Source organism: Lissotriton helveticus, chromosome 1_1, assembly GCF_964261635.1.
Source record: "Lissotriton helveticus chromosome 1_1, aLisHel1.1, whole genome shotgun sequence".
NCBI lineage: Eukaryota > Metazoa > Chordata > Amphibia > Caudata > Salamandridae > Lissotriton > Lissotriton helveticus.
Window position 1 is genome coordinate 1702616469 of NC_136057.1, and position 15110 is coordinate 1702631578.

At 46.1% G+C, this 15110-nt stretch overlaps 1 protein-coding gene and 1 long non-coding RNA gene across 3 annotated transcripts in view; one reads left to right on the plus strand and one right to left on the minus strand.

Annotated features, from left to right (window-relative positions):
* The window catches only part of LOC144774021 (uncharacterized), a 538416-nt gene that overhangs the window by 317651 nt on the left and 205655 nt on the right, over positions 1–15110 (plus strand). The window lies entirely within an intron of this gene.
* ACKR5 (atypical chemokine receptor 5) overlaps positions 1134–15110 on the minus strand; it is a 100451-nt gene continuing 86474 nt past the window's right edge. Inside the window, exon 2 of one of the 2 annotated variants that reach the window (XM_078689013.1) lies at positions 1134–4174. In XM_078689013.1, the coding sequence (XP_078545139.1) occupies positions 3022–4161 (1140 nt within the window). In that variant the 5' untranslated portion in view covers positions 4162–4174 and the 3' untranslated portion in view covers positions 1134–3021. Of the gene's footprint in view, positions 4196–15110 lie in introns of both variants that reach the window. The other variant, XM_078689014.1, reaches the window with a different exon arrangement.

The window sequence follows — 15110 nt, forward strand, 5'->3', positions numbered from 1 at the left end:
ATCCCTATGTGACTCGCCTTACTTCTTCAAAGACTAGGAACTCTACCATACCGCAAATCAACACGACCAGCCCTAGTCGCATAAACCTGCATCTAGGTTGAGGACACTGGAGCACAACCTCTCCCGGCAGCACGTAGCATGCATCTGGGGCCATGACTCAAGTACCAGATAATAAAGCGAGTAGGACTGAACTGAACTGCAGAATGCAATTCTCCTGCACCCACCAATCCGACACACACTGCGCAGCCTCTAATAGAGTCCAAAACAAAAGCCTCTCTGGTAAGTAACCGACATATCTCTGATTGTGGGCTAGCACATTTTGCGGTACAACATCCCCTTCATTTACATACTTTTTTCTCTGACATACACAGCAAAGGCTCTATATTTAAATTATTTTGCACGTCTCCCCCCAAATACCTACATATTCAGATTTGGTGCAAAATTGTTCTATTTAATTTAGGGGCAGATTTACAAGCCCCTTGCGCCTCATTTACGCCGCCGCTGAGTCACTTTTGTGATGCAGCAGTGGCGCAAATCCTGCACCATGGTGAGGGGTACCTACAACGTGACGCATCTGGGAGATGCGTCACGTTGTAAAGCCATGCGCCACATATAGGCGTTCCTGCGCAGGGGGGGCGTCCCGGCGCAGGAACACCTCCTAAAAGTGGGTGAGTGAAATCTACTGCAGGCGTAAGGATTGACGCAGCATTAACTAGATAGGGCCCCCAGAGCATTGCTGGAGCTGCGTCGCGCTTGCGATGCAACTTCAGCAATGCGCCACTTTTATGGCACAGATGCGTCACGCATCTGTGCCGTTTTTGCCCCATGGTGCGCCGCATTGTAAATGCGGCGCATCCATGATGGCGGAGCTGTGGCGCACAATAACTGGCGCATCCCTGCTGATTTGCAGGGATGCGCCAGTTATTGTAAATATGCCCCTTAATATCTACTTTTGGTAAGGGTTTACCTTGATTTTCCGAGCACGTTTGCAAGTCGAAAAAACGAAAAACAGGCTAAATATTAATTTTTTGGACAACATGCAATCTCATCCATGCCAATACAGATCAATCCAGGGCCCCGCTGCAGCCACCCTGGTGCAAGCCTGAGAAGCAATGACACACAGAACCCATATACCTTTTTCACACCTGTTTTGTTTTTTAATCTTTTAATACAATTGCACAAATCTGTAATATTCAATTCAAACGTTTCAATACAGCATCATCATGATATATAAAACCATGAGCACAGAATAAAACATGTTCACGTCATTGAAGTGGTAACAGATGACTCCCACAATGGTTTTTTTTGGGAGGGTCTTCATGTGCGTGCATGCAACAGGCGAGGCTTTTGTCGACTGTGGAGTGGTTGGGGAAAAACATCTATCAGCCCCAAACTGTCCTCAAAACAGTCAGTGTTGGAATATTAGATCACCAAAATGAGTAAAAGTGGCATCATACATCCATTGATCCCTCCCAATGACATTAAAGCATAGTCCCCATGCCTCACCCATAGCACCTTAACCAAAACCAACTTCTATTTGCTGCTACAAGGGCAGAGGCCATGGGATCAAGGGGCAAGCCAGTTGTGTGCTACCCCTAATCTCTGACTCCCATGCAGCTCTGAAATGCAGCTGTTCACACCCCACCTATCTTTCCCAATGCAAGCTGAAGACCCCCCTGTGCCACGCAAGCCCACCATGGATGCTGAAGGTGAATTCACACAGCTGAAAGAAATCATGGGGACAGAGCAGGGGTGGAAAATTGCATTGAGAGTCTACTCAAACAGGGAATGTATTTCACATAGTTTGTGAGTGTGGCCACTTCCTTGCTTGGCCACCATTGGCGCCAATGGTCTGAAGAGAGTATTAGGTAACCGGCAATCTTCTGTTGCATGCACCTGCTTACAATCTGTAGTCACTGGCCCATACCTTGTGTCCACAAATTCAATCTTCACGATCCTTCAATACAAACCTCATGGCTTTGACCTAGAAGGCTTCGCGTGTTAAGAGATCCAGAACAGCCTTACTGACCTAATAATTCCATCATGATTGGGGCCAGGTCTTTTTTGAGAGGCAACAGGAAGGTTTAGGATGTCTTAGAGAAGATTTGTGTACCATTGAATGTGACTTAAAAAGAACTATGCTTTCTAGGCTATGGTTCAACCTGGTGCAAAATGTGTGGCCATGAAGCCATGGGGATGGAGTTATAATACTGCATCCCAACTCCACTGGCAAAATTGTGTAACCCTCTACAAATCATTGAATCTTCCTTTGCGTTGATTCCTTTATATATCAAACCGGGAACACCTCGCAACAGGCTATACACCAGTACTAAGCACATTATAAAAATACATATATGTACATTTACATGTTGTGAGCTGTTTTTTAACGCATCAAGCTGACGTGGATTTTAACGAGATGGATGGATTTTTATTTGTATCACCGCTATTCAATTTTTTATTTATTTAGCTCCCACTTGCAAACATGGAAAGGGAAGTGGAGTATTTTGTTTAAACGAATCTTTTATAGCTATGAAGATTAGGCCTTCAGTCTAACTCATTTTTCCAAGTGCCTATCACAATCATGAGCAGGTCCAGTGTAATAGAGTTAAAATGTGTTTTAGACCATTGTTTTACTCCAGAACAACCCCCATGGCAAAGCTGAAAAGGCAGAATATGATATTTTGAATTTGCCACTAATTTTGAAATCATGCATGCTTCCTCCTCTATTTCATTGTCTTTCAAATGGCACTTAAATTGTTTAATTTCTAATATAGACTGTTTGTCGGTCATTAGTGTGGTGACGTGAGTCTTAGCAAGGCCATCTTCTGACGGGATAGGATATGAATCATATGTTATTACCAATTTATATAGTGCCCAGTTCAGGGCCAGTACATGCAGCCACTGAGTGCCTTGAATGTTCAGTGGTTTTACAATGTTGAGTACATTTTCCAGCCAGTGACACACTCGTTCTGAAAGGTTGAAGTCAATGGCTGTAGATTCTGATCAAGTGTAAGGTTGCCTTCAAGGCATATTAGAATCTTGTCCTGTCTCTCCCCACTTCACAGAATTACTTTGGAGGTTGTCCTTCGAGATGACAATGGAGTGGCCAGTAGTGGACGTGGAAGGCTCTCCCTCCTTTCTGGTCATGTGCTCCTTGGGGATGTACTTCACCACTGCGGTGATGAGTTTACCCCGAAAGTTCTTACTGAGGAAATTGTATAGGATGGGGTTGGCCAGACAATGGAGGAGGGAGAAGCAGTCTATGAGGTCATAAAAGAAGTAAAGGAGATGCACAAAGTAGCAGTTGAGGAAGATGTGGGTCCCCTGCAGGGTAAGGAGGGTTAGTGTCATATGGTACGGTAGCCAGCTGATGAGGAACACCACTATGTAGGCATAGATCAGACGACAATGCCGTCTGCTCTCTGGCTTGTTGGAAGACTTGATGTACCTTGCAGTTAAGATATTGAAGATGGCGATGATTGGGAAAGGGATCAGAAATCCAATTATAGTAGTCATTAGGCTGACAGCAAGAGCCCACTCATCATATGTTTCAAATGGAGCCAAGAAGAGACAGATGGGGTCGGTTGTGTCCACTATCTGCATGTGCACCACCTCAGGCAAGGGAAGAAGGACAGCCAAGACCCAAATGGTTGCACAGATGGCCCAGCGGATTTTTTTCTGGTTTTGCCGCCAGAATAGTGATGTAGAGACTGTAGATAGGTAGCGGTCTATACTGAGGCCCGTCAGGAAAAATATGCTTGCATACATGTTGGAGAAATAGAAGTAGTGGGTGAACCGGCAGAGGAACCCACCCCAGAGCCAGGTGTAGTCCAGCACAACCTCCAGCATCCAGATGGGCAGGGAAAGCACCACTCCAAGGTCCGCAAGAGCCATGTTCAAGATGTAGATGTTGATGGTACTCCGACTCCTCCACGACTGCCAGTTGACCCATACCACCAGAAGGTTTGCCACCAACCCTCCAACAAAGATGATCAGATAGAGGATGAAGATTACCACCCGCTTGGCATTTTCATCCAACTCCACATCACAGTAGGCAAATGTGTGGTTGAGGAACTCTAGAAGGTCCGTCCAGTTGTGAATATCTGCAAACTCTGCAACGTATGTGTGGCTCTCCGGAGCCACTGTCGTCAGTCCTTCCATCTGGAGCTGGCGTCTGCAGGCAAACCAGAGAAATCTATGAAGTCAAGGAAACAAAGATGTTACAATGTGTGTATGATTTAGGTCTATACAACAACCCGCTCTATTCCATTTTTGGCCAAAGTAAGCTTTATGAGCAGAGCTTTATGTGAAAAAAGTCATTTGCTTAATGCATTTAGGATAACAGTCATAAATCATGAATAGTACACACCTGCCTGTCCAGAATCTCGTACATAAATTACTGAGATAAAAATGTGCGCAAAAACTGATTTATGTAGTCCAGTGGGGTCATGTGGCAATGCCGCTAATTTTACATATGATTGGCACCTCAACCATCCGGTGAATCGGACTGAACGGTTCATTATTGCCTGATGAAATCATAACATGTCATATCCACCTGGTATTGGTAATTCTATAGCCTGTGTCTCTCAGTAAGGTCTTTTAGCATAATAGTCTATCTAGAATGTGAGATGCCTCACCCCTCTGCATAGGGCTCATGAATCTTTGCTTTCTCCTGCTGTAAAACTAATTGTGGCTTACGGCTTGAAAGGGTTTATACCTTTGATTATCTTGGCCTGACCCTCAATGAATCATTTAATTGGGTGCATCACCAAGTAATATCACAACTTAAGCTGACCCAGATAGCCGGGGGCATCCTGAAATTGTTGAATAAATCATCAAGTAAGCTGCTCGGCCCCCCTCTTGAAATATACAAACTGAGAGCACGTGGGGCTGTGACCTACGGGGTGGGGTTGTGGGGATTTAAGGTTGCCCCGGGAATTGCAATTGCCGAAAACAGATTCCTTAGGCAGTTGGTAGCTTTACCTCCAAGCACGCCCTTGGTTCCATTGAGACTTGACCTGGGCTTACGGCCGATTGAAGAAGAGCTGGCCTTAAGACCATTAACTTTTTGGAGGCGGCTCTGGGTCTCTCCGGAGTTGAGTGTATACAGGGGAGAGTTAACCGAGATTTTGCGACTAACAAATGTTGCTAAATTATCCTGGTTTAAGCATGTTAGAGGGGAACTTGGGAATCTAGGCCTAGAGGCAATGTGGTCTGACCCAGAGCAAGCATGTGCAGGGATCTCGAGACTGAAGCTGGTCCAGTTGTACCGGGAAACCAAAAGGGCGCGTTTATTGTCCAACATCCAAACGGGAACACTTACAGCTACGTTTTTAGTAATAAAGGACAGCTATTTTTATGAGAAAGATTTGGATGATATGGGCCCAGCTACGGCGAGGAAGCTTTTCCTACAATGGCGACACGGCTCTCTTCCGATTAGAGCGCTGACTTCAAGGTGGAGCACTTCATCCCCTGGGAATTGCCCAGGTTGCAGTGCCAATCTAGAAAGTGAGGCCCATGTTGTCTTTTTTTGCCCTGCCTATGTTAGTCCAAGGATGAGGTGGGTTGCCCCATTATGTAAAAACTTGGGGTTAACCCACTGTGCCCAAGCATACAGGATTCTTAAGTCCGATCTCTCGCTGGTTGTGGTCTTTGCTGTAACTAAGTTCTTAGCAGCAATGTGGAACATGAGGAGGTCACTGCTAAGCACCCTCTGAGATTTTAATTGCGCTACTTGGTTGGACCACAGGGGATTGGTCCCTCTTATCTCTGTTGGGGCGTGAGGGACGATGTATATTGCACTTCTCGACTGTCTAATCTACATTGATTGGTTGAAATGTTTTAACTTTTTTATCCCTGTTTTAACTATTTTAGATGTAACAAATGTTTGTATTCTCTCTTTTATGACAAACAAATTGTCGAAATAAAGAAAGAATTGTGGCTTAAAGGTTTAACTTCATAAGAATATGTCCTTATTTTGATATGGTATAAATAACTTGAGTTCCAAAAAGGGTGCCAGTAGGATTTTAAATGTTGGTAAACATTTTGGAAACAGTTTGAAAACACCTGGTTTGCGATACAGTGTGGAACTATAGTTAAAATTCCAAACAAGGGGAGGCGTGGCCTGACTCATGATGGAGTAGGACACGAGTTTCAACCTCTTCGGGCCCCAGTGATGTTTTGAGTCCCATCCGCAGCACCAGGACCAGCCCGACTGCTGCCCAGGATGGGGGAGGCACCTGCACTAATCTCTCCATGTGGCAATGGTGGTTTGAAGTCTTTCAGCGAGCTGGTCCCGGCCAGAGAGTGCGGGCTCCGACTTGAGGCCTAGCTCTCCCAAAGTCGCCATCTTGAATGCAGACGCATGGACTTTAGCGCTGCCGCCACTCTACAGGGGCGACGAGCCCTGGCCTGGAGGTCCAGCCCCAGCGAAAGCCTGCAGTGGGGGGCCCTGTGTGATGCCCCCCGACAACAGACATGGTAGGTTGCTGGCCCAGACGCTTTCCGCACTACCCCTGTCGAGCTGAGGTGGGCGCACAGTGAAGGCTGCAGTGCTGCTGGTGTGCATCCCCGCCTTGGCTGCCCTGCCGTGTGAAGCTGGCTGGTGCTGTGACGAAGCTGCGGGGACAATGCAAGCACTTCTGCCTGCATGGAGAGAGAGCTGTGGGTGAGCGCACCCTCCGGCTTGCCTGGTTGCCCCCGGGGGCAGTATGCCACTCCTGGACCTTGTTGTGGCTCTCCTGAAGATAGTGGCACTGAGGAATACCTATATACTGGGTCCCCGGCGAGCCTGATTAAAGGCATGGGGGCCTGGAACATTGAGCTGGACCATGTGGCACTGTCATGGGCCTGTGAGCCCGCCGGAGGAGGGGTGGTGCTTTCCGCATGAGAGTACCGATGACTGGCTGACTCACCGCAAAGGCTTGAAGGAACTTTTATGCACTACCCCTAAGCACCCCCAACATGAGCTTTGTGGACTGCAGAGTGGACGCAGTGCCTATTGTTGGTGTGCCTTGGGTGGCAGCCTGCGATATATGATTGGGGAGACACTGCCACATCCCTGGCATACTCTGTGCCGTCTCAGCTGTGTGCTGGGGTATAGCACTGCGCCCCAGGATGCATATCATCCTCCATCAGCCACGAGAATAGGCCGATGACTGGACCTGGGTGGTGGCAGGATCTTGCCCTTGTGACTCTGTATCAGTCTGCCCAATTGCTGCTAGCCTTGGGAGATGCGCCGCTACTAGGTGCCTCTTGGAGCGTCCTCCCCAGTTTGGTGCTGATGTCCCCTCATTGACATGCTACGCACCAATAAGGCCGCCAATGAGACATCAGTGACTTTCTTCTGGGGCAAGGCAGCACCCGCAGAGATGGATAAGGCCCCTTTCCACAAGAAAAGAGTGAAGGCATTCCTGCAGCTTCTCCCATTATTCAGGACTTTATGAACCACTTTCTCCAAGAAATCAGGTCTGAGATTGGCTCGCTTAGGGCAGACGTTAAGGTGTGCATCTAAGACATCAATAGTGAAGTATCAGACATTGGGGAGTGAGTGGATGAGTTAGATGGTGGATGCCCAGGGGGGAGATCAAGACATGCTCTGGCGGCATGTCACAGCCATCGAGGAACAACATATTGACATCAAGGCCAAGCAAAAAGACCTGGAAAATCTCGGTCATTGGAATAATATTCATATTCGGGAGATGCTGAAGGGACAGGAGGGCTTAGAAATCATGGCATCCACAACGGTACTCCTGGAGGCGATCCGAGGAGATGAAGAGGCAACCTCCTTGTCTTGGATAGAGCCCTCTGTGTAGCCTCTGCCCATGTGCATCACCGGACATCCAGATTTTTCACCAACAACCTTGAGGCGCAGATGGGAGTTCAAACTGATCACAGACAAACTGCGCGCCTTGGACATTAAATACCAATGGTGCTACCCCTTCGCTCTACTATTCACTTGGGAGGGCAAGCGGCAACCCATCTGGTGCACGGTGCGCCCCCGCTGCCCCGGCGGCTGCCCGGTGGGGGAGCTCACCCTGGAGGTGAAGAGGGACATTATTCAGCACCTCTGTAGCATGGACAAGGAAGTGTTGCCGGCAACCTCCACTATTGGGTCTGTTTAGCCAGGACGTCTTTGTGGTCGCTCGACTCACCCTCAGCACACAAACTGGATGGACATCGGGCCGTGATCAGGAATTTGGGATGGCGATGGTGAACGGGGGGGGCTGGAGGTACCCGGCCGTCCCCTGCTCTGAATTTCCCTCCCTGTGGGCAGGACCCACCAAGCATCACGCACCCAGTGGGGGTGACTTCTCTGGCGAGATGCCGGCAGCTTGGTTCAGTCTCAGTCGGAAACAGATGCAAGATTTGGGCTTAGTTGGCCCGCAACTGTTTTTTGGTTTGTTGTAATGTTTTTCCTTTACAGGTCTCAGCACTACTGTGTACACTACGATGATTTATGAAGCTCTGCTTCATGTCATATGTCATGGGTGGGATGAGGCCACTCCAGGGATTATCCCTCGACATGTTTAGAATAGCTGCTATCATCCCCTTCCCCCTTCAAGAACGAGGGTCTTAAAGTACTTTCTCTGAATTTCTGTGGCCTCAAGGCCCTCAACAAGCGCAAACATGTTTGGGCATACATCCTCCTCCATGACCCCGATATGGTCTTTGTACAGTAGACTCACCTTTGTGGAGTAGACCTTTATAGGATGACACACCATCTATATCCTACACGCCACTGGACCTACACATATTCGAAAACACTGGGGGTAGGAATACTTTGTAAACCCTGCATTGGCACCACCGTCACAAAGATAGTGAGGTACAGGGAGATGTTTTTTGACACTGCATTTGACCGAAAGTCAAAACCGTCTCACCTTGGAAAATGAGGCCCAGTGGCTTCATATGGAAAGGGCTGTTGCTTGTAGACTACTTTGGAACTTCGCGTGGATACCAAACACGCCCGCCATCACAGTGTATATAGCCACCCCTACCAAGACTGGCCTCGACATTTGGGACAGACTGGCCCTCGCAAAGGGATTGACCATCTTCCCCTCGCCTAACACTTCTATTGCGCGCAACCCTGCATTTGCTCCTGCACTGGCCCCCACTACTTTTAGGGCCTGGACTGACAATGACTGTCGGACCTATTTATAGGGACAGATAGGAAAACCTTCAACCAGTGTAAAGTGGTTTCACCTCCCAGAAATGGCTAGGATACAATACCAACAAATGGATTCTATCAATTTTATCAATGTGCAATGGTGACTATTCTTAAGTTGATTTTCAATATATTGGGATACTAGGCTCTCTCTTAAATCTGAAAAGAAGAGGGCACTGTGTGCTTTTTAAAATACCCCTCACACACTAAAAAGTCCTTTAGTGTCATGCTTCATCATGGGGGTCTTCCCGTCCCTCTACGGGGCGGGGCGTGCTACGACCTACGAACTACGCGGGAGCACTAGTTGTTGTGACAGAAGGCTATGTGTAGGTGCTGTGTGGGTGATGTCAGTGAAGTGTAGGGACCTAAATACGTGAGTGTAGATAAAAAGTTAAAAATTCCCTGGCTAGTAGAAAAAATAAATTTTATTAGCTTCTCTGGCTGGGAACATTAAGAAGGGGGTTTTGTGGGGTAGAGCAATTAGCTTGCTACCTGGTCGACATGTTTCATAAGCAGTCCCCTACTGCTTACTCATCAGGACCATCTACTAGTCCCTACTAATAAATACTCAGTTCTAATATGGTTAGCCTAACGTCCTATAAACAAACAGTAAAAATAAACTGCCTGTTTTTGCTTCTGGGCATGAGTTGGTCCAATGGTGAAGCGTGAGAAATTTCTCAATAATAATGACCTATTGCGGTCTCTGTAAAGAAAAAGAGGAAAAAAGGGAGAAAAACAGAACATATTTATGCATATGTAAAGTTACTGGCGTATAGACAAAGTCGTCTATGACAGCACAGATCATACATGTCCCATTTTTTGCTTCTCTAGGGAGATGTATTCACACTTGCCTCCAAAATGGGGAGATCAGTTTCAATATAAATTGGGCTTATTGTTTGCTCAATTATGGCAATAAACCTCTCGAGTCGCCCCTCTAATATTCAGGGCGGATTCATCACAACAAACACACATGCATGACTCGATACATTCGAGGGAGCACCTCATACACGGGAGAGACTGTTTTCTGAGGGGAGCACTCAAGATGTAAAAACAAAGTTATTTAGACAGAGTAAAGTTAATATACATACTAGTTCGATAAACGTTGCATGCCCCATGAGCTGGCAGGCGAAGGGTTATCACTCGGCGAACTGGAAGAGAAAACCGCACCCTTATGTTAATTACGTGTTAGTCCGTAATTTGTTCTCGCCTCTTGGACCGATTTATTTAAAGACTCATGGTCGGAGTCTATTACTTACATTTACCGCATAAGTACAATGCCTCGTTCCTACCCTTGTGCCGCTCCGTGGGTTACTGACGTCCTGCATCTGCCATCTTTTTAAGCCGTGCAGTTTGCATTGTCATCTCAGGTAGTAGGTTCCGGCAAACACTAGTGCGCTAACTCAAGATGGCTGCCGTCCACGGGACATTTAGATCGAATAAGGTGATTCCCTGAAGTCTGTTTACTATTTCAATTTTTTCGTACGGAGTTCATATTAAAATAGCGATGTTAAAAATGTTACAAATGTATAAGTGGTGGTTGCACTCATATATCTAAGAAATATCTGTATTAAAAAATCTGGCGGGTGAGGTCTGGCATGGGAAAATATAGCCGGTTGTCTTCAAGGCATTATACAGCAGTGGTAAATGGTATACATCATAAGGTGATCATGATATGCAATGATAGCTGGTATAGATCATCAGGTAATCATGATGTGCATATAGAGCATGGACTGTAATAGAACTGGTCGGAAATGAGAACCACCTCCTAGAAAAGGAACAGAGGTGGGTTTTCCGCATCAAGTCGCACAAGGATGGCCTAAACGATGACATACCTTGGGGCCAGTTATAAGGGCATGCTAACTTCCATTGAATTTCTGCAACGTACCACTAATAACCATTGCGGCGTAACATGAGTACATAGCCACTCTGGTTAAAATGAATGTAAAGATACTAACGGTAGTTGAGATTAACCATCTCCATCTTCCTCCTTGTCTATGCCTAGTCTCTATATGCACATCATGATTACCTGATGATCTATACTAGCTATCATTGCATATCATGATCACCTTATGATGTATACCATTTATCACTGCTGTATAATGCCTTGAAGACAACCGGCTATATTTTCCCATGCCAGACCTCACCCCGCCAGCTTTTTAATACAGATATTTCTTAGATATATGAGTGCAACCACCACTTATACATTTGTAACATTTTTAACATCGCTATTTTAATATGAACTCCGTACGAAAAAATTGAAATAGTAAACAGACTTCAGGGAGTCACCTTATTCGATCTAAATGTCCCGCGGACGGCAGCCATCTTGAGTTAGCCCACTAGTGTTTGCCGGAACCTACTACCTGAGATGACAATGCAAACTGCACGGCTTAAAAAGATGGCAGATGCAGGACGTCAGTAACCCACGGAGTGGCACAGGGGTAGGAACGAGGCATTGTACTTATGCGGTAAATGTAAGTAATAGACTCCGACCATGAGTCTTTAAATAAATCGGTCCAAGAGGCGAGAACAAATTACGGACTAACACGTAATTAACGTAAGGGTGCGGTTTTCTCTTCCAGTTCACCGCGTGATAACCCTTCGCCTGCCAGCTCATGGGGCATGCAACGATTATCGAACTAGTATGTATATTAACTTTACTCTGTCTAAATAACTTTGTTTTTATATCTTGAGTGCTCCCCTCAGAAAACAGTCTCTCCCGTGTATGAGGTGCTCCCTCGAATGTATCGAGTCATGCATGTGTGTTTGTTGTGATGAATCCGCCTTGAATATTAGAGGGGCGACTCGAGAGGTTTATTGTTATAATTGAGCAAACAATAAGCCCAATTTATATTGAAACTGATCTCCCCATTTTGGAGGCAAGTGTGAATACATCTCCCTAGAGAAGCAAAAAATGGGACATGTATGATCTGTGCTATCATAGACGACTTTGTCTATACGCCAGTAACTTTACATATGCATAAATATGTTCTGTTTTTCTCCCTTTTTTCCTCTTTTTCTTTACAGAGACCGCAATAGGTCATTATTATTGAGAAATTTCTCACGCTTCACCATTGGGCCAACTCATGCCCAGAAGCAAAAACAGGCAGTTTATTTTTACTGTTTGTTTATAGGACGTTAGGCTAACCATATTAGAACTGAGTATTTATTAGTAGGGACTAGTAGATGGTCCTGATGAGTAAGCACTAGGGGACTGCTTATGAAACATGTCGACCAGGTAGCAAGCTAATTGCTCTACCCCACAAAACCCCCTTCTTAATGTTCCCAGCCAGAGAAGCTAATAAAATGTATTTTTTCTACTAGCCAGGGATTTTTTAACTTTTTATCTACACTCACGTATTTAGGTCCCTACACTTCACTGACATCACCCACACAGCACCTACACATAGCCTTCTGTCACAACAACTAGTGCTCCCGCGTAGTTCGTAGGTCGTAGCACGCCCCGCCCCGCAGAGGGACGGGAAGACCCCCATGATGAAGCATGACACTAAAGGACTTTTTAGTGTGTGAGGGGTATTTTAAAAAGCACACAGTGCCCTCTTCTTTTCAGATTTAAGAGAGAGCCTAGTATCACAATATATTGAAAATCAACTTAAGAATAGTCACCATTGCACATTGATAAAATTGATAGAATCCATTTGTTTATATAAGTCTGCTAGGAGGGTGATTCTATCAATTCCTCTATACTTCCTTTATTGTTTAGGATACAATACCTTCAGCTGAGACATTAGGCACTTCATCCCACTGTGTACCCCGAGGCTACTCGACCTTTTGAAAAGTTAATGCGCACCAATGATGGTTCGCGTGGTCTTATTTCTAACACATACACCATGATACAACACTCCACACCAGGCTGTACCCATCCATATCAGTTTCGGTGGGATGATGTTGACCCAGGAGAGATAATGCCTAAAAAATGGGACACTGTGTGGCGCGACATCCTCAAAACATATCATAGTCTCTTCCTTCGTGAAACAGCATATAAACTCATGTTTCAACATTATTACACACTATCCCAACTGTCCACCATCTACACTGGGTCCCCTGACCTCTGTTGACGATTCTGCAATGCTCTTGGTGATTTTTATCACATTTGGTGGGCGTGCAAGTCAATCACTACCTTCTGGAAGGAGGTCCTTAGCCATATTAAAGCCACAGTGGGATACCCCCTCCCTACTTCCTATCAGACGGGATTCTGGAAAACCATCCTTCGACCCTAAAAGCAAAGACTCAGGTGGAATGGATGCTTATTAGATATATGCTACATGCAGTCTCACAGTTGATCTCCTTGCACTGGAAACAGCCTTATCCCACCCACCCTAGCCCAGTGGATTACCTGATTATGGCATATTTTAGCCATGGAGCAAATCTCAAATAACCTTACTAGAACCAACACTAAATTCTAAACTGTGTGGCGTCCCCTCCTTCAATATTTTATCCGCATAGAGTTCACTTGCTTTACACCTCCTCGTCTTAGGGCATTGCAGCTGCTCCCTTGACACTTACCAGGTGCTGGTGCATACAAAGTGACCCCGCATACACATCGTGACCTTCGGTTATGCCCCCACCCCCACAGCATGTGCCAGTTCCTCACAGTTACGATATGTCACCTAACAGGACCTGTACTTTATTTGTAGGAAACTTTGTTGTTTCACTGACTATTTGTTGTTTGCCTCTCTTTTTCTTCCCTTTCTCTTTCCTTTCTCTTTCCTCTTTTGCTTTTCGTTATAATATGCCTATCAGGCACCTGGCTTCTGACTGCAATGTTTGGCATGACCTGCGTCTTCATCCCCCCCCGTTTAAAAATGTTTAAGGTGCAAAAAGCATAGTGGCAGGACTGATGTAATGCTAAACCTTTTACTATTCATTTCTGTCATTGTTGTACAGTATATCTGTTATATGTCATCTTTTCAATAAAGAGATTCAAACAAAAAAGAAATTTCCAAACAATTCTGATTGTCCCAAAAAGCAAATTCTTTGGGTGACCATTATGGGCTATGCATACCCATCAAGGGTCACTGACACCTGATCTCTGGCACAATCAGAAAATGGTTTGTTACTGACACTATTTTCTGCAGGAGAAATCCATTAGGGACTGGGGTTTTCGCACCATTTACTGGGCCAAGGACTTCACATTTTCTCTCTCTCTGTGATAACTACTTCCATTGCACCCCTGTCCTCCCTACTCAATTTAGTCACTGGGAGGTCGCCCACAAACTTATGGATGTTCGCTTCCTCTGTCTGGGAGCAGCGGGATGTGTACAACCCCTGTAAATATTGTGCGAAATTCTGAGCTATAGCTACTGGAGTTCCCCGTGCTGGGTGCGTTGACCTCCTCTTTCTCTGCCAACCGTGCCAGCGTCTACCCCATCTTGTTACCAGTGTCATAAAGTCTACTCTGTTGTGAGCTAAATAATGACCTCTTCTCCTGGTTGACTAAGCATCTATATTCCGCCCTCAGCCGGGCTAGCGTCTGTGCCTGCCCTACTTCCAGCAGTGGTGCATAAGCTGCCTCCCCCTCCATCATTTCCTGCTCCATTTCATTCATCTTGCAGAGTTTCTCTTGATTTTTTTCCCACCACATACTCTAACATATGGCCCCGTGCCACAGTCTTATGAGCCTCCGAAAGTACTACCCCGAGGTCACCGAGTAGTCAATCTTGTGAAAATACCAGATAGTCATTTTCAAAAGAGAGCACCTGGTATCCCAGTCAGTCAGCTCCCAAGGGTACAGGTGCCACCCAGGGCTAACTCGAGCCCTAGTCACCCTCCATTCCATGGTGATTGTGGAGTGGCCCAAAATCCCCCTCGGCAGGAAGCCTGTGTTCCTGTATCTGTGTACCAGGAGATAATCAAGCCATGCCAAAGAGCGGGACACATTGGCTGTGTAGGAGAACTGTCTATCGCTGGATGTGTGGCCCACTACAGA